The sequence below is a fragment of the Mesoplodon mirus genome (genome assembly GCF_964341445.2).
Source record: "Mesoplodon mirus genome assembly, chromosome: 11".
Classification (NCBI taxonomy): Eukaryota; Metazoa; Chordata; class Mammalia; order Artiodactyla; family Ziphiidae; genus Mesoplodon; species Mesoplodon mirus.
This window is the reverse complement of record NC_138987.1, coordinates 40,379,699-40,399,791: the sequence shown is the minus strand read 5'-3', so window position 1 is coordinate 40,399,791 and position 20,093 is coordinate 40,379,699. Positions and strand designations below refer to the sequence as shown.

General features: G+C 50.1%; 1 protein-coding gene across 1 annotated transcript in view; it reads left to right on the top strand.

Annotated features, from left to right (window-relative positions):
* EFCAB6 (EF-hand calcium binding domain 6) overlaps nt 1–20,093 on the top strand; it is a 202,887-nt gene that overhangs the window by 18,658 nt on the left and 164,136 nt on the right. The window contains 1 exon segment of the mRNA XM_082634692.1: nt 784–850. Coding sequence (XP_082490818.1) covers nt 784–850 — 67 coding nt within the window.

Here is a 20,093-nt window from a genome sequence, read left to right as displayed (position 1 = left end):
GGGAATGGTGTCCTGCTTGACACCACGCCCAGGCCTGAGTGTAGGAGGCACTGGATAAATACTCTGAAGTGGCCTCTGTTGTCCTTTATCCTCACGCTAGCCCTATGGTTAGTTCCAAAGAGAGACTCTGAAGCGGTTTACAGATGCACAGGTAATGCAAAATCAAAAATAGTTAATAAAAGCGGATGGAGACAGGGGGCTGGTATAGATGCACATCCGTCCTAAGCCCTTTGCAGAGGGGCTCAGTGCACACCGCGGGGCGAGCAGGAGCCCGCAGGGGTCAGAACACAGTGCTACAGCCGAGGGTTAGGCGTGGCCCGTGAAGCCAGGCCACCTGGGTCTGAAACCGGTGCCTCGGCTTCCCCACGATGACCTTCGGCTCCTCCAGCCTCCTCTGGAAAGCGGGATGGTGGTGGCCGCTAACCCATGAAGTGAGGGTCATATGAGATGGGGTCTGGCCTCCATGAGGGCTCTCTGTGTGAAGGCCGTAATCACTCCATTCCCACCCCACCCCAGGAGGAGTCGATGTCGTGTGTCATTTTACAGATGAGGCACCCGAGACACGGAGAAGCTATGTCATTTTACAGATGAGGGACCCGACACAGAGAAGCTAAGTAACTGGCCCAAGTTCACGCTTCTGGCAGATGGTAGTGCGTAAGAAAGACCTTGCATTAAAAAATACGTGACTTAGAAATTCTTATAATTTTGATCTCTGTGTGTCCTATGTAAACATTAATGTAGTTAAAACATTTTAACAAAAGATTTTTAATTGTTATCTTTAAGGGGAGGTGAGAGTGAAATGAATTGCTGTCGGACATTAAAAGAACTCGAAGTCCAAGTAGGAGAAAAGGTAACAGAGAGCTTTCAAAGTTCTTCCCCCCATCCCCACCCTTCGTCAAAAGTAATTGCTATTCTTCTGGAAAAGGCAAAACTATGGAAAATTTAAAAGTTTAGTAGTCGCTAGAGGTTGAAGGGCAGAGGGTGGAGAGAGAAGATGATGTAGGTGGAAAGCAGAAGATTTTTAAGGAAGTGAAAATACTCTGATACCATAATGATGGCTACGTGTCATTATACATTTGACAAAACCCACAGAACGAACACCAATAGTGAGCCTTAATGTAAACTAGGGGCTATGGGAGATTACGATGCATCAGTGAAGGTTCACCAGCTGAACCAAATGTCCCACTCTGGGTGGAGATACTGATAATGGGGGACAGCATGCATGTGTGGGGACAGGAGGTATATGGGAAATTGCTGTACATTTCCCCCAATCTTGATGTGAACCTTACATTGCTCTTAAAAATAAATTCTTAATAAAAAAACCCAAAATGCCAAAAAAAAAAAAAAAAGTAATTGCTAGCAGAGGGAGCTGATGCAGAATGAGCTGTGTCTTGTCGTCTGCGTTCTCATGCCTCACCCAATAGAGCTCACACGAAAGCCTGTATTCACATGACTTCGCCTGCCCGGATGGCATCCTTTTTGATGAACGACACCAGCCGAAGTCCTGGAATATTAATTACTTTTGTATTAACTTTAGATCATTATCAGTAGGGCTGCCCTTTTGGTTTTTGTCTACGACTGAGGCAGGGTTTTCTTTAGAAAGAGAAAACTACTGCTTTTCAGCAGTAAATGCCAATCAAGAGCGGCGTGGTAAAAATAACTGGTGAAACTCAGAGCGACACATATTTAAGAACTGAGTAATTTAGCCACAAAAGCTACTACGTGTGTTTAGAAAGGAGCATATAGCTGTGTTCCTGTTTGCTGATTGTGGGTAGCTATCCGGGTGCACAGCTAGGGAGGGAGGAGATGCTCACGGCCGTCGGGGGCTGGAATCGGACCCCTTTTTAAAATGCATTTGAGCCTGTCAGTTATACGAGCAGTTTGAGAATCATAGTTTAATTTACTTGATTCAATATGTTGGTTTGAAATGTGACAAATTTTCTTTCCTTTTTGAACCCTTCTGAGATTGTCAAACATTTCAAAATCAAAAATAGCCAGAAACCCACAAAATGTTTGTCTAAATTTCCCTGGCTTATGCCATTAACACCAGAAAATTCATCCTAGTGTGATAATTTTTTAGCATTATGTGCTCCTAAAAATCTACTTTCACTCTAGTTTATGTTAGTAGGAACCCTGGTGTAATGATTTGCTGCTTCTCTTGTGGTTCATTTGTTATTCTGTAAGAAATATGAAATATTTGTAATTGATATGTAATAGATATTATTTATGGTATATGTCTTTAATTTGTCTCTTCACAAACTTTGTTAATCATGAAATTATCCTAGGAAAGTCAGCTGTTTATGACGATCATGCTTACATAGGTGGGTCAGTAATGCAACGTTACAGTTAGGGGAAGGTAGGGACATAGGCCTAGCTTGTAAGTTACTGAAAGTGAGGCTTTGAAGAGGAAAGCTGAAGGGGAACTCCACCACTGGCCGCCCTTTCATCTCAGTCCTTTTTCATCCTGGCTTCCTTCCCATAGAAGCCCTCTCACTAAGAGTGAGTTTAAAGCAGCGCGGTTTAAAAAGAAGGGTGATGGTGAGAGGCTGAGGAACGGGTGATAGAGGTAACGCCTGACCACAGGGCAGCTCCAAGGCTTTCTCTGCCGTGCAGTCTGGCCAGCACAAGCTGCAGCCCCAACTCTACCTGCCACCCTGGCGCTGGGCAGGCAGGTGGCGTGGACGGGCTCTGCCATTTACCAGCTGGGTGGCCTTGGGCAAAGTCCTTGTCATTGGTGGGGGCTTCCCTGGTGGCGCAGTGGTTGAGAATCCGCCTGCTAATGCAGGGGACACGGGTTCAAGCCCTGGTCTGGGAGGATCCCACATGCCGCAGAGCAACTAGGCCCGTGAGCCACAACTACTGAGCCTGCGCGACTGGAGCCTGTGCTCCGCAACAAGAGAGGCCGCGATAGTGAGAGACCCGTGCACCGCAATGAAGAGTGGCCCCCGCTTGCCAAAACTAGAGAAAGCCCTTGCACAGAAATGAAGACCCAAGACAGCCATAAATAAATAAATAAATAAACAAACTCCTACCCCCAACATTCTAAAAACAAAAACAAAAAAACCAACCAATTGTCTCTTTAAAAAAAAAAAAAAGTCCTTGTCATTGGGCTTCTTCATCTGTCGGTGGGGATAAGAGCACCCACCTCACAGTGCTGTTGTGTGGCTTAAAGGTATCCAGCATAAAGCACCTGGAACACTTAGGTGATGCCAGCTGTCATTATTATGGTTATTACTACAGCTTCCTTTGAAGTATAGGTAGGAACTTAAATGAGCGTCATCCCTTCCCACCGACCCCAAAGTAAACAGAACAAACCAAATCCACTCCTCAGCTGCTGGCTGTGTGCATGTTTCCAGCTACAACTCTGGTCCTGCAAACGGGCCACACTCAAACACTGGAGACAGAGAGGAACACCTAGCGATTAGTAAAAGAAGGCTGTCTTCAGACATACATTGTCATTGCTGGGCGATCTACACAGTTTGGGAATGAAAGATGCTAATTCTTTTGTTTTAAATATAAGTCCACATGGCTTATTGGAGCCAAGAATGCATGCAAATGTATCTCTGAATTTTGGGAGCCAGACTTTGCTGAATGTGTGTGTGGTCTAGCCTTCCTAAACCAACAAGTAGTTAGCAGTTGGCACCCCAAACTGCCCGAACCCCAGGGCTTGGGTTTCCTAATTGTTTTCTTCTGCAGTGAGCTTGGTCTGATGGCTGCTTCCTCAGCCTCGCCCTAATTCATGTGCACTTAGAGCTTCCAGCATGTGTTCACATTCACGCTCCTTGTTCAGTCGAGACCTTGGGCTTCCTGAGTCTCGTTTTCTCCATCAGTCGAGGGGAAGGCAGACTGGGTGGTCTCCGGGGCCCATCTCTCCGTCCTTTGGTGACTGTGACCCGTGGCTTCACGTGAAGAGCCTGCTGTCTGCGTCCGTGGGGCCCCAGGTGGTCCTCAGGGTGTCGTCTCAGGCTCCCGCTGGTCCTGGTTCCTGCTTTAACCTGCACTCAGGTTCCACCCAGTGGGCGCTCTGAGTCTGGTGCGCAGCTCACTTGCCCTCGCCTTCTGGGCCCCGGCTTCTCCTTGTGTCACAAAGAGGACTGTGCTTCCCTCTGGCTCCTCTTCTGTGCCTTCTACGGGGCGTCTCCTTGGCTGCCCTTGAGTTCTCTGGTTTTCAGGTTCCTTGCTCTCTTAATCTCCTGGGAGGCAGAGGGAGTTAGTGGGAAGGAGGCGAACCTGGCCTGAAGCCTCACCTCTGCAGCGGCCCACAGGCCGTGGGCAGGTCTCCCACTGCTTTGACTTTCCCCGTCTCTGGAGGCTAGACAACAGCACTTACCCGTCAGAGTGATCACGAGAATGAATGAGAATAATGTAAGTGACGCCCTTGCATACAGCAGATGCTCAATAAATACTCGTCCCTTCCTCTACCCATCAGTGAAGCTGGTCCTCCCTGTCAGGCACTCCTGAAACCCTTCCTGTGGTAGCTTTACCCGCCACCAGGTGGTGCCCTGTCTGCCACCAGGTGGTGCCCCGTCAGCCACCGAGGTGTCTGGTGTCCTACCCTGTGACAAGCAGAGACCCCCAACTGAGCTGAGATAATAAGGAACTTCTCATCTCATCTAAGAAGTCCAGAGGGAGGGCAGGTCAGGGTCTGCTCACTCACATCTCCTCCAGTCACCAGGAGGTGGCCGGCATTCCAGGCTCAACACGCAGATACTGCGATGTCGGATTTTTTCCAGCATGCTGTTTCTTCCACTGTGACTCTATAAACACGGGGAAACTTCTTCCTGTGACTCACAGGCCAGGATTTTGTCCCCACCCAAACCAGTCACTGGCGGTGGCATTAGCCGCTGCAGGCAGCCTGGACCAACCCTGGTCACTCCCTGGTGTGGCGGCTAGGCTCCCTCCCCGTAGGCACAGGGCCACCCAGGGGGTGGATATCTGAACCAAATGGAAAATGGAGGGTTTCATTAGAAAGAGAAGGGGTTAGAGGTCAATGGATTTGGAGAAAGCGACCAACAGTGTCTGCTTCAGCCTCCCAGCCAAAGAACCCCCAGCTGGCTGGGCCTTAATCCTTTGGACACTGATGTAATTTTTTGGATTTTGCCAACTCTGATAATAACGAGAGTTAGCACGGATTGAGCACTTACTGAGAGCTGTTCTAAGTGCTTTACTGTGTTTTTGTATTCAATTTAGGCAGATGCTTTTGTTATCCCACCTTGATATGGAGGAAAACTAGAACAGAGGCTGAGCAGTTGGGCCAAGTGTGCACAGCTGGCGGGCAGAGGAGCTGCAGTCCCCGCCTTGGCTGCTGGCTCCAGGGTCCTGGCTCTTAACCTCAGGCCACCCTACCTCTGGGAGGACCCTTTGGGAAAGGTGGCTGCCTGCAGCAAATGTGACTCTTTGTTATGCCTGGAGGTAGACCCAGCCCATCGCAGAGAAGCATCTCTGCTCACCGAAGCCATGTGAATGAGTGGAGGTTGTTTCCTAGCCACAGGATCATCTCTTTGTCCGTGTAGCATCTACTTCAGATTTGGGAATTTTCTTTCCTTTTCTGTCTCTGGCATCCTGCCCTCCCATGCTTCTTACCAGCTCCTCAGACCCTTATGCTTCTGCCCGTCCTGCAGGGCCCCAGCCCCGTCCTGGAGCCACAGCACCTTCCGAGGCCCAAGACTTAGGTTCTCCACATGCTTCATGTGAGGAAACTGCCAGGAAAAAAGGACTTAAAGCAAAGCTTCCATGTGTTTCCAGGTTAACAAAGTTTGGGTCTTTTTACTCTGTTTTATCTTTTGTCAACTCCCCACACGAGGGTGAGGTGGAAGTAAAAGAAGAGGCTAACAAAGGAAGAGAATCTCATCTTGCCTCTTGAGGTGAGGGGATACTCATTGTAAGCCATGTCCGGAGAATTGCCGAGACACAGGAAGCTATTCTGACATGTCAGAACACAGTGTGTGTTTAGAAGTGTCATGACTAGTCTCCTCCCCCAACATGCAAAAAAAAAAATTGTTTTAAAGACTAGAATTCAAGAATGTGCAATTCAGTTAAAGACATTAAAAAAAGGAAAATAAACAAACCCACCCAAAGCCCCAGGCTGTTTGCTCTCATACCACATCGCTGCCCCAATCAGGGCTGCTCTTTTTAGCCTGGGAGCTGTGATGTCAGAATATCTGGTCTACCCAGTCAGCCGTGACTAGTGTGTCTGTTGGACACCAAGTGACACAAGTCGTTATGGGATTACCCTGGTGCCTTGGAGTTGTGTAGATGCAGCCTTAGTCATTTCAGAAGCGATTAGTAAATAATTAGAGGTACTAAGCTGCTTGCTTGGTCGGTAATATCTTCACAAAAGGGAAGACACAAGTGATGGGTATATCCATTTTCTTAAATAGGTGAATTTTCTTAAAAAATAAATTTAAAAAATTATTGCTTGAGGGATAAGAAACAGTTGTTAGGATCACAACCGTTTCATAAATATAGCTTAACATTAGAACACCACATTAGCACAAACGAATGTATCAGAATACAGTCTGTTTGCCTAATAAAAAGACCGTGTCAAACTCAAAATGAGGCCATTTAGTAAAACATACAAGCTTTTGGTTAATTCGTAATATTCTCCTAATCCCACTTTTATCATCTCTCCTCTGGTGCACTTGGTATTAATTACCTATTATAGCAGGTATTTAAACACAACTTCTCTTTCGTCTGCAGAAAATATTAGCATATCGCAGAGCTGTTGGGACAGATTGTATCTGAGGCACTTCTTCCTCCTGCAGAAAAGCCTATCAATCATAACTGAGTATAGTGATTAATAATGTCACAGCTCTTATTCCTGTGTCTCTGTGCAGCTAAATGAAGAGTCGTGCTTACATTGGATCTAGAGAATTTCACATAACAAAATAATCAGCTGCCATTTTATAAAGAAATGATATTGAAAATGCTTCTACCCCAGGACCTATTTTTGGTTGCTCTATTGGTAATTTACTGAAGGCTTCATCAGGAAACTAAAGCAAAGATTTTGTTATGTCAGAATTTATATTATTTCAGACTAAGTTTCTCTTAAAAAAAAAAAATCTTGCATGTGGCAAGTCAATAGTACACACGAGATTGCAGGGTTGAGTGTTTAAAACAGTGCGGTGTCATGGGGACAGGCTGGTGGCGTGGGGGGACAGGCTGGTGGCGTGGGGGGACAGGATGGTGGAGTGGGGGGGCAGGATGGTGATGTGGGGGTGACAGGATGGTGGCGTGGGGGGGAAGGGATGGTGGAGTGGGGGGATGGGATGGTGGCGTGGGGGGGACGGGATGGTGGAGTGAGGGGACAGGATGGTGGAGTGGGGGGTCGGGATGGTGGCGTGGGGGGGACAGGATGGTGGAGTTGGGACGGGATGGTGGAGTGGGGGGGTGGGATGGTGGAGTTGGGACAGGATGGTGGAATGGGGGGACGGGATGGTGGCGTTGGGGGACGGGATGGTGGAGTGGGGGGACGGGATGGTGGCGTTGGGGGACGGGATGGTGGAGTGAGGGGGACGGGATGGTGGAGTTGGGGGGACGGGATGGTGGAGTGAGGGGGACGGGATGGTGGAGTTGGGGGGACGGGATGGTGGAGTGAGGGGGACGGGATGGTGGCGTGGGGGACGGGATGGTGGCGTGGGGGGTGGGATGGTGGAGTGAGGGGGACGGGATGGTGGAGTTGGGGGGACGGGATGGTGGAGTGAGGGGGACGGGATGGTGGCGTGGGGGACGGGATGGTGGCGTGGGGGACGGGATGGTGGCGTGGGGGGACGGGATGGTGGAATGAGGGGGACGGGATGGTGGAGTTGGGGGGACGGGATGGTGGCGTGGGGGGGACTGGATGGTGGTGTGGGGGGCGGGATGGTGGAGTGGGGGGAACGGGATGGTGGCGTAGCAGGGTGGGATGGTGGAGTGGGGGGATGGGATGGTGGAGTGAGGGGGACGGGATGGTGGCGTGGGGGACGGGATGGTGGCGTGGGGGACGGGACGGTGGCGTGGGGGGTGGGATGGTGGAGTGGGGGGGACGGGATGGTGGAGTGAGGGGGACGGGATGGTGGAGTTGGGGGGACGGGATGGTGGCGTGGGGGGGACTGGATGGTGTTGTGGGGGGCGGGATGGTGGAGTGGGGGGACGGAACGTTGGAGTGGGCGGACGGGACGTTGGAGTGGGGGGACGGGATGGTGGAGTTGGGGGGACGGGATTGTGGCATGGGGGCCGGGATGGTGGAGTGGGGGCGATGGGATGGTGGCATGGGGGGCGGGATGGTGGAGTGGGGGGGACGGGATTGTGGCGTGGGGGACGGGATGGTGGAGTGGGGGGACGGGATGGTGGAGTTGGGGGGACGGGATTGTGGCGTGGGGGAGGCTGGAGCCCTTCGACTCCGCAGGCTGAGTGTGCATCTGAACTGAGACACTCACTATCTGAGTGACCCTGAGCAAACCAGTCTCTCTGGAAAGTTTTTTCTCAGCTGTGAAATGGGGAAGCAATATAGCAAGATTTTTCCAATATTGTTGGGATTATTTATGAGAATAAATATAAAATGAACTTACCATAGTGCAGGGCTCATAGAAGTTACTCAAAAAATTAGGAGTTCACATTTGGAGGAGATATGACAAATGAGCTATTGTGTGGAAGATTAAATGATAGTACGTGGTCATTTACGATTTAAAGCTACGAAGAGGCCTGTGTGCTGATGGCGCCCATGTTTCTATCTCCATCTTCAGCCCCAGACTCACCTCTGTCCACAGACCAAACCAGGGCTGCTGATGGTCCTCCTTGCCACACCCCGAGAAGCCTTCCTCTCCGGACCTCCCTCCGTCTTAGTAAATGGTTCCACCGTTCACTGGGTCATTCAAGCAGAAACAGGTTTAGCCTTGATTCCCATCTTTCCCTTACCGGCCCCTCTCCCCAGTCCAGTCCACCGGCAAGTCCTGTCGGCTGCATCCTGTGCCATATCCTGAGCCCATCCACCTCTGCATCCCCACTGCCGCTGGGTCTCCACCCTGGGCACTGTCAGTAACCCCTGGACTGCCCTTCCTGTTCCTATTCTTGCCTCTTACAGTCTCCGTTTCACATGACATCAGAGCTATCTGTTCAAAACATGAGTCAGATCTCATCAGACCCCATTGGTTAAGATGCCCTGTGGCTTCTGGTCACCTGCTGAATAAACGTCAGACAAAAACCTGGCTTTTGGCACTCAGCATGAGAGGTCTCCCCCCTGGAAATTCTTTGGACTACACTATCTAAAATTCCTCGAAACTTAGAACATCCTGAGGTTTTGTTTGTTTACTTGTTCATTACTAGGAAATATGTTCCCTGGGAGTGGGCACCTTCTGTGTCCTGCTCACTGTTGGAACTTTAGTGCCTTAAACAGATCCTGTGTTTTCAAACAGAACATGTTGAGCACCTAATGTGAGCTCAATTAAGTATTTGCAGGATGAGTAAATAAGGCTCTGCAGGAAAAGTTCACAGTAATTGGAGTAGCCAGGAAAAGCTTGAAGAGAAAGGTGAGACTGGAGCTTGAGTTGGACCGTGGCTGGGCTGTCAGTGTGTGCTGAGGATGGGGCAGAGGGTGGGACTCGGGACAGCTTTCAGGATTGCAGCCTGGTGGAAGGAGAGGACGCGGAGCTGAAGGCAGTGGAGATGTGGCCGGGGCGGGGACACCAACTCTGTGACGCCTCTGTGGGGAGTTCTGTTTCTCAAGGCAAGATGGAACAGAGGACAGAGCCTTCTTTTTTTATTTCTTTTTTTGCGGTACACGGGCCTCTCACTGTTGTGGCCTCTCCCGTCGTGGAGCACAGGCTCCGGACGTGCAGGCTCAGCAGCCATGGCTCACGGGCCCAGCCGCTCCGCGGCATGTGGGATCTTCCTGGACCGGGGCATGAACCCGTGTCCCCTGCATCGGCAGGCGGACGCTCAACCACTGCACCACCAGGGAAGCCCCAGGACAGAGCCATTTTGAAGTGCAGGCTGGAGAAGAAGGTGGAGGCATTAACCCTAAAGGGTGGGGCAAAGGGTGGTGCTGATGGTGACAGTTCATTGAAGGCTTCTGATAGGGGATGATGACACGAGACAGGAGGAATTTAGGAGACGGTGTCAGCAGAGTAATGGATGCACTTGATGGGAGAGCAGCTGGAATTGGTGGTACCTGTCCCCAGGCCCTGGAAGTAGTCAGCCCCTCACCATCACCGTCAGCCTGCATTTGCTGAGTGCCTCTGCTGTGTGAGGGATGCCATGGAGTTCCTGGGAGGGGATTGGCTTGCCCCTCCTGGTGTGCAGCTCTGTTCTATGAGTGGTCAGGGGTCGGGGTGACAGGGGCCTCAGTATTCTTGGCCTGTGGTGCCTGGGGAGAAGCTTCCATCCTATGAGTGTGGGCTAGGTTAGAAAGAAGGAGAGATGGGAAATATTTCTCCTTGATTTGGCAGCCTTTTTAAAGCCCTAGGTATTTAGACTTGGGGCTTATTTTCATAGCTGTGTCAGAGGTTCAGTGAGTAGCTAGAATTTCTTAGTAGACGACTTTAAGCTACTTGTGGCAGGTGGGCATTTTAAAAATGAAAATCAAATGTAAGGGGAGGTATATGTGGCCTGTGGTGTATAGAACAGGAAGTTTCCCTTTTCACTGTGGCTGCAAGGAAACCCCAAATCAGATTTTTGGATTTTTGCTCTGTCATAGCAACTATGACTTTTAGGTTGCTATAGCTCTTTTTTAGTCTGCTCCCTGTTTCTCTGTTTTCGTGGGTCTCCGTTAGATGTCTTTTTATGTGAGCTTATTCAGTCTGTGGTAAAGGCAGGGTTTGCATCTGTTCAATACTTCAATGCCTAGTCCTCGGCCTGGGGGCGCAGCATCGGAGCCGGGAGCGGAAGTCAGCCCCTTTGTGAAAGGGGAGCAGTGCCAGCGCCGCTCCGTCCACACGGCGTCCCCAGATTGAAAGTTTGTGTTTATGAGGTTCTGAATGTAGTCTAATTTTTTCCTATCTGGTTTGGACCATCTCTACCAGCTGGTAAATAGGAAATGTTCACGGTAGGAAGCCAATACTCTGCAGAGTGTAAACAGATGGAATCGATATAAAGTGACAAGTTAGACTGCTGTTGAGAATACACAGCCAAAACCAAGAACATAACAGTCAGGCTACTTATTCCGTTCCAGTTCATTTAGTCCTGAATAGCGCTTCATAGCTGCACAGCTGTGTTGTTCTTTTTTTCCCCCTTTCTTTCTTCTGGGTTGATAATGACAATTTCAAAGAAAAACTTTAATTAAAGATTTTATACGAAATAACCAAAAGTAGAATAATAAGGAAAATGAGCATTGATGTGTTTATTGTAAGAGAAATCCTTTTTCTTGGCTTCAATTTTTAAAATGTACTCCTTAAATTTAAAATGAGTTTAGTCGTGGTGACAGAAAGGTGCCAGACTGACAGCAGTGGCTGCCGAACCCTGCGTTTTGTTGCGGAGCCAAGACAGAGGGGCGGCCAGAGGCCCCCTCCCCTGCGTCTCAGTCTGCAGGCGGGCGGGTGGGCTGCCGTCCCCGACCCCCTGCTGCTAGAAACCAGGTGAGGAAGGTGGCTCCAGGTGAGGAGGGAGCAGAAAACATCGAATCAGGAGCCAATTTGGATAGCATGGTGCAGGTTGCCCTCTGGCCTGAGGAAGGTTTGCCTTCCCCCCGGGAGGGGCCCCACCAGAACCAGGCCTGGAGAGGGGGAATTCTGGGCTCCAGGGAGGAAACCTTAGGCCTTTTCTCACCTCCTTTCAAGTCTGGGTGGTCATATTTATTTGGGTTCACAGCTTTCCTTCCTGTAGCTCCCAGTGCTATAAAAAGAATTTTAAACAAAGAACTATAGAGTAAGAATCACATCCACTGTTAGCAGTTTACTGAACCATCTGAACTCAGTGGGGTACAAATATGAAGCAGTTTGATTCTTTGCTTCTTACGCAGGCGTGGGCGCATCTGCCTTCCTCGTCCCCGAAGGCTGTCTTAGCAGATCCCACGGCTCTCTGGTCACGTTCAGGTAGAACAAGCCCAGCGTAGACTAGTCCAGTTTTAAACCCGGAGCTCAGATGCAGCTCAGCTGGCCGCTCCTGCCTCCTTCCAGCTCCACGGGCCCCGGGGGGAGGGGGTGGGCCAGGGGGGCTGCAGGCTCGTCGGCGACTCTCTCCCTCCTTCTGCTTCCTTCCTCCCCGGTTCGTGGGATCCGTGACGAGGGCTGAGGAAGGGGAGCTGACCTCCTTCTCCCTTCACTGGTGTCCTCTGTGGGGAGCAGGTAAAGGCTGATCTCGTGGGGCACATGGGGAGTTACTAGGGCAGTGTTTTGGGGGCCTCCAAACTCTGTGGTTTTCTGGTGACGAGCAGCTCTGGCCTAACCCCCTGCACCTCCTCAGCCCTCCTGCCGGTGGTCCCCCTCGCCTTCTCAGTGCTGTGTGTTGTCCCCTCACTTGAGGAGCAGCCCTGGGAGCAGGACAGCTCAAGCCTTCTGCCTTTCTTTTTCTTTTGAAAAAAAATTTTAATACAAATTTTAAAGGTTACTTTCCATTTACAGTTATTACAAAATATTGGCTATTTTCCTGTGTTGTACAATATGTCCTTGAGCCTCTCTTACGCCCAACAGTTTGTACCTCCCACTTCCCTTCCCCTGTGTTGCCTCTCCCCTCTCCCCACTGGTAACCACTAGTTTGTTCTCTATATTTGTGAGTCTGCTTCTTTTCTGCTATATTCACTAGTTTGTTGTATTTTTTAGATTCCACACGTAAGCGATATTGTACAGTATTTGTCTTTCTCTATTTGACTCATTTCACTTAGCATAATGCCCTCCAAATCCATCCATGTTGCTGCAGATGGCAAAATTTCGTTCTTTTTAATGGCTGAGTAGTAGTCCATTGTATATATTGTATATACCACACCTTCTTTAGCCACTCATCTGTTGATGGATACTTAGGTTCCTTCCATATCTTGGCAATTACAAATAATGCTGCTATGGACATTGGGGTGCATGTATCTTTTCGAATTAGTGTTTTTGGTTTTTTGGGTTATATACCAAGGAATGGAATTACTGCGTCATATGGTAGTTCTATTTCTTTCTTTCTTTTTTTTTTTTGAGAAACCTCCATACTGTTTTCCATAGGGCACCAATTTACATTCCCACCAACAATGGGAGAGTTCACTTTTCTCCGCATCCTCACCAACATTTTTTATTTGTGTTCTTTTTGATGATAGCCATTCTGACAGGTGTGAGGTGATTTCTCATTGTGGGTTTGATTTGCATTTCCCTGCTGATTAGCGATGTTGAGCATCTTTTTATGTGCCTGTTGGCCATCTGCATTTCCTCTTTGGAAAAATGCCTACTCAATTCTTCTGCCCATTTTTTAATCGGGTTGTTTGTTTTTTTGATGTTGAGCTGTATGAGCTGTTTATGTATGTCGGATATTAATCCCTTATCAGTCATATCATTTGAAAATATTTTCTCCCATTCAGTAGGTTGTCTTTTTGTTTTGTTGATGGTTTCCTTTGCTTTACAAAAGCTTCTAAGTTTAATTAGGTCCCAATTGTTTATTTTTGTTATTATTTCCTTTGCTTTAGGAGATGGATCCAAAAAATATTGCTGCAATTTATGTCAGTGAGTGTTCTGCCTATGATTTCCTCAAGGAGTTTTATAGCATCCAGTCTTACACTTAGGTCTTTAATCTATTTTGAGTTTATTTTTGTATATGGTGTTAGAGAATGTTCTAATTTCATTCTTTTAAATGTAACTGTCCAGTTTTCCCAGCACCACTTATTGAAGAGACAGCCTTTTCTCCACTGTATATTCTTGCTTCTTTTGTCATAGATTGACCATAAGTGTGTGGGTTTATTTCAGGGCTCTCTCTCCTGTTCCATTGATCTATCAGTCTGTTTTTGTGTCAGTACCATACTGTTTTGATTACTGTAGCTTTGTAGTATAGTCTGAAGTCAGGGAGTATGATTCCTCCAGTTCTGTTTTTCTCTCTCAAGACTGTTTGAGGGTCATTTTTGTTTCCATTACAAATTTTAAAATTATTTGTTCTAGTTCTGTGAAAAATGCCCTTGGTATTTTGATAGGGATTGCATTGAATCTGTAGATTGCCTTGGGTAGTATGGTCATTTTAACAATATTGCTTCTTCCAATCCAAGAACATGGTATATCTTTCCATCTGTTTGTGTCATCTTCAGTTTCTTTCATCAGTGTCTTATAGTTTTTGGAGTACAGATCTTTTGCCTCCTGAGATAGGTTTATTCCTAGGTGTTTTATTCTTTTTGATGTGATGGTAAGTGGGGTTGTTTCCTTAATTTCTCTTTCTGATACTTCATTGTTAGCCTTCTACCTTTCTTGTTCTCCACTTAACTCATGGAAAATTCACATGTCCTGTCCATGCCAACAATAGGCATGTAGACCACTCTAATCTTCCCCTCCTGCTCTGCTATTTCTGTTCAATTCTCAGTTTCTTCCCCCAGGAAGGTGTAGAGCAGACCACTGTGTCCACAGAAATGACATGCCTATCTGCTGTTCTGCAGGCACCTGTCCTGTCTGTACAAGGATTTCATTGGCTCACCAAAGCTCCTTCCCCATGAATGCTGCAATCACCCATCTATCCATCTGTCCATCCATCCATCCATCCATCTGTTCATCTGTTCATCCATCTATCACTTATCCATGCATGCATGCATCCATCTATCCCTCCATCTGTCCATCCATCCATCTATTATCCATCCATCCATCCTTCCTTCTGTCCTTTTGTCCATCCATCATCCATCTATCTATCCATCCACCCATCCGTCCATCCATCCATCCATCCATCCATCATCCATACATTCATCCACTTAACACTTATTTGTTGATCCAGGCCCTGTTCTTGGCCCTGGACTCCTGTCTACTCAAGACTTTCTGAAAGAGGTAGAGGAGCTGGCTGGTGTGGGGGGATTAGTGCTGGTTCTGCCAGTTACTATTCTCCAGCATGTGTGTGTGGTTATCTGGTTATTTATATCTCTGTCCTCAGCCTTTGGTCCTGATCAGCAATTCCTATCAGACCACCATCTATTGAGTATGTTCCCTGTGAGGTACCTGCACACATGAGCTCATTTCTTTTTTTTTTTAAATGAATTTTGATGAAATTCTACTATACCTACCCATTTTTTTCTTTCTTTCTTATAAATTTATTTATTTATTTATATTTTATTTTTGGCTGTGTTGGGTCTTTGTTGCTGTGTGCGGGCTTTCTCTAGTTGTGGCGAGCAGGGGCTACTCTTCGTTGCCGTGCGCAGGCTTCTCACTGCGGTGGCTTCTCTTGATGTGGAGCACGGGCTCTAGGCGTACGGGCTTCAGTAGTTGTAATACGCCGGCTCAGTAGTTATGGCTCGCGGGCTCTAGAGCACAGGCTCAGTAGTTGTGGCGCACGGGCTTACTTGCTCTGCGGCATGTGGAATCTTCCCAGACCAAGGACTGAACCTGTGTCCCCTGCATTGGCAGGCAGATTCTTAACCACTGCGCTGCCAGGGAAGTCCGCGTGAGCTCATTTTATCTGCACACGCTGATACAGTGCCCTTCTTCATTCTCATTTCACAGATGAGGAAACTGAAGTTAGGAAGAGTCAGGTCACTGTTCCAAGGTTACCCAAACGATGGCAGCCCGGGGTGCTTTCTGTAGTTTTCTGTATCTGGAGGAGGTTTCTGTTCCCTACTCCCTCCCTGGCTTTACTCTTCAGGACAGATATTCTCTGCTCCATGTAGTAACACTTGTGAGTCTGCCCTCCATGAATTCATCTAAATCTTTTGGGGAAAGTTTTAATTTAATTCTGCTCCTATCACTTCCTTTTCAGTAATCACTTCCTCCTTTTGTACTCTTGTGTGAAATGGGGCTTTTTTTTCCTTTTCTTGAAATGTTAGGTGAACAAGTCCTGGTTTATGTAGCCATACTTCAGAACTTTTAGGCTTTCTAGCCTGCTTTTTCCTAGCCCTGCTGTCCAGATGGAAGAAGCGAACCTTTTAGTGCATCTTCACTGTGGTTCGCTTCCCTAGATTGCTTGGTTCTGATTCATCCCCAGGGCTCAGTCATCTCCCCAGATGGGGGCTCTGAGGAAAAGAAGAGGGTCAGATGCTGCCCTTCTCGCAGGGTCTGTGGTGCTGCAGGGGGAGCCTGGGGGCCGTGGGGGCCTGGGGTGCAGCAGGGAGATGGGGGGTCTAGCAGGGGGCCGGGCAGGGCGGCGCACTCCTAAGCCTGGCGCAGGGCTCAGAGCATGGGTCGGGGGAAGTGTCTCCTGGCTGGGCCCCTGGCTGCCCAGGATGGAGCGGGGACTGGGTCTGGGGCAGGTGGCGGGGAAGAGAAGACTTGAGGGCAGGTCTTCAGGGGCCTCAGGCCATTTCCTGCCTCTTGAGCCTTAACATCATAATTAGCTATTGTTTTGGTTTTCTTTTTAAATCCTCATTGCTTCCGTGTTTGTGCACCTGAAGCTGCCTGACACCTACCACCCACTCAGATGTCTGGGGTTGCATGGGAGGGAGTGGAACAGGGGTTGTGAACTTTTTCTGTGAAGATGGTAAATATTTGTATTTTGACCGGCCAGACTGCTCAGTCTGACTACTCAGCTCTGCCCCTGTAGGAGAAGCAGCCGAGGCAACTCATTTACATAAATGAACGGGGCGTGGCTGAGCGCCAATAAAATTTACTTTTGGATCCTGAAACTTGAAACTCAGATAACTTTCACACATCACAAAATATCCTTCTTTTGATTTTTTCCAACCGTTTAAAAATGTAAAAGCCATCCTTAGCTTGCAGGCATATAAAAACAGGCAGCAGGCAGGAGTTTGCATCACCTGGAATGCAGGAAAGGGAGCTTGGCCACCACAGGTGCTGGAGCTGGGCCAGGAGAGCACCTTTCTCAAGCTGGTCTCTGGGCCCCCACAGGGCAAGACCACGCTTTCCTTTCTGAGAAGCTAGATTTGGGAGGAGGCCCCTTTCCTCCCGTGAGCTGTGCAGCATTTCTCCTCTCTCCGTGGATTTGGCCCTCTCTGAGCCCTCCTCCCGAGAAGCAGTGGGGAAGTGAAGGGGGTTGGAGCTCCTGGAGAGCAGAGGCCAAGCAGGCAGGAGGGAGGTCCCCTCCTGCGGGGGAGGAGCTGGGTACCACTTTCAGGCAGGAATTCACCAAAATGTCAAGATGGAGGTCAGGGGGCCAGTGTCGGGATGGAAGTGCAGTCAGAAGAGCAGGAGAGACGGCGCCAGCTCCTGCCCCGGAGCGGACAGGAAGGCGTTTGGGCAGCAACACGGCTGTAAACTCACTGTGCAAATATTTATGAGCATCCACTCTGTCCAGGGACTGTTGTAAGCCTAAGGATACAGCAGCAAATGAAACCAAATCCCCTTCCGTGGCATTTACATTTCAATGGAAGAAGAAAGACAATAAACAGAGACAGAAATATGAAACGTGCAGGTGTGGGTGAACGCGAAGGAGAAAAGGGACGAGGGTGTGTTTTTGTGCAGGTCATCGGGAAGGCCTCTCGGGGCAGGTGGCACGTGACCGAGACCTGAACGAGGGCGTCAGGGAGCCGTCCAGCGGAGGGAGCCAGACGTGCAGAATCCCTGATGGCTGAGCGCACCTGGTGTGTGTGAGAATGCGCAGGGAGGCCTGTGTGGCTGGAGCAGGAAAGGGCCAGGGGACTTGGCGGGTGAGGTCAGGAGGTGGTGGGGGTCAGATCGTCCAGGGCTTTGGGCGTGGTGAAGAGACCCCGGGGGGCTTGGGAAGCGAGGGAGCTCAGTGTGGTTGGAGCCCAGGGCCTTGGGGGGTGAGAACTGGGGCTGGGGTGGGAGGAACAGGAGGCTCAGAGTCGGTGGCTCTTAATGCACACGTGTCCCAGTTGGAGCCAAATGGCAGACGTCTGGCTGGCCCAGAGAGGAGCTGGATGCTGCCCACACCATCCCGATTTCTCTCTCTGCGTTTCCTCTCCCACCTTTTCTCCCTTTCCAAGGGAGAGGGAAGCGGGGCGACGCAGGGGCAGGTCCTTTTACTCCTTTGTGTTTTTCTTCTTTCCCGTCACCGTCACCGGGTGGGACAAGTCTTCACACCACGGCCCTAACTCTGGGGCCTCTGATGAGCCTCACCATCTGCAGCGCCATGTAGATCTTGCCAAACTTCAGTCTGACAAATGATAAGAAACTTGGAGACATACCTCTGGTGGGTGTGAGTTCTGTGCCAGATTTGCTGCTTCCCTGCTTTCCACGCTGGGTCCATCTGGGTTACTTTGGGTTTTAAAAAAGCGCATCACCTCATGTGCTCCCAGAAGAGGTGAATCAGGGTTTGGCAGCAGACGAAGTACCGAGGGGTTTTTTCTGGCCACAGGCACAAGCGCTCTCTGCGGCTGGGGCCCTGTGCTTTTAGACAAAGTGGTGGAGCTGAGGGTGGACATGCACGAGCGGTTTCGCTCCAGCTGATGCTCTCCCAGCTCTTCCTTGCCTGGACTTCCTGGTTTTGAATATTAAGCTCGTTTCAGCCAATGCTCTCTAGTCAGTAGAAGTGGGAGATGTGTGTACAGTTCAGCACAGGGCCTTGCAAACATCCAATTCACATTTGTTCAATTATCGTATTATTGTAATCTTTATTACATTGAATGTAATCATTATTACATTCAGGATTGGCCCCGAGGAGGTGTGTGTTCGTCAACATATAACAAGTCTTCCTCAGAGTGTGGCTTTTTTCCAGGCAGGTGAAAAGAAGATGGATTCATTCATTCATTTACTCAAGCACATGCTTCCTGAGCATGTACACTCTGCCAGAGGCTGTTCTAGACCCCGGCGTGAAGCAGTGAACAGGGCCCCGCTCTCAGGGAGCACACTTGCCAGAGGGAGAGACAGACAGTAAAGACAATCATTAAATTCGTTGGTGGGAAGTACCCTGCAGAAGATGAGTGCTGGGGGTGGGATCAGGAAAGGCCTTTTGGGTCAGATGACATCTGCGCCAAGACCTGCGGGAAGTGAGGGCAGAGCCAGTGGGTGTCTGGGGAAGAAGTTTCCAGACAGAAGGAACAGCAAATGCAAAGGCCTTGAGGCAGGAGGTGCCTAGCCGGCACTCACGAGAAGCAGAGAGACCGTATCGTGGCCTGAAGGCAATGAGCCAGCGGGCGGCTGGGGGGATGGAGGGCCGGCAGGAGCCTGTCTGCGGGGCTCTGGCCTTTGACCTGGAGGGGACGAGAGCGACTGGAGGGCGTGCTCAGCCTTAGCTACACAGAACCCTGGCTGCTGCTGGAGCCTCAGCTGTGGGGTCGGGCGTGGACATTGGGGGCCCAAGTGGGAAGCCGTCGCACCAGCCCAGCCAGTAGGGTGTGAGGCGGAGAGACTGGGCTGGGTTCTGGAAACGTTCTGAAGGGAGGGCCGCTGGGCTCTCGGGCTAGCCTGGACGTGGGATGTGAGTGAAGAATCTGGCGGGAAGGCCCGGCCACCGTGGGACGGGGCGAAGCTGGGCGTCTGCTGGCCTCTAGAGCTGGACGTCCTGACTGGGGCTCCGAGGAGGAGCCAGGGCTGGAGACGGACACTGAGAGGCATCAGCTGCTCATTAAGGCTGTAGGCCTGGGCCGCCCGGGAGGGAGTGTGCTTAGAGAAGCCAGGAGCCCCGAGGCTCGAGTCCGCAGGTACCCAGAGCTCAGAGGCTGGGAGATGAGGAGGGACCGGCAGGGACCAGGCCAAGCCCGAGCCACAAAGCCGAGGAGAACCCGGGGCGGGAGTGTGGAAGCGGGGGGGAGGCGTACGTCCAGGAAGAAGGGGCGGTGAGCTGGGAGGAGGGCTGCTGTGGAGACAGCAAGATGGGTGCCCAGGAGCCGCCAGGCCTGGCAGGGTCGCCCTGACAAGGTCACAGTCTCTGTGCAGTGGTGCAGACAGAACTGATAGGATGTGTGGGGAGAGAGGCTGGAGACAGGGTGCACAGACAGCTTGCGAGGGGGGATTTCTGCAAAAGGGAAGGAGTGTCTGGGGGCAGGGGTGAGGCGGGGCGAGGAGGGAGGGCTCACCTCTCAGATGGTTCGTCATCGTGGACACGAGCTCAGAGCCGGGCACAGTGGGGCACGAGCAGTTCCTGATGGGCGCGAGAGTGGCGGCGGCCCCGCG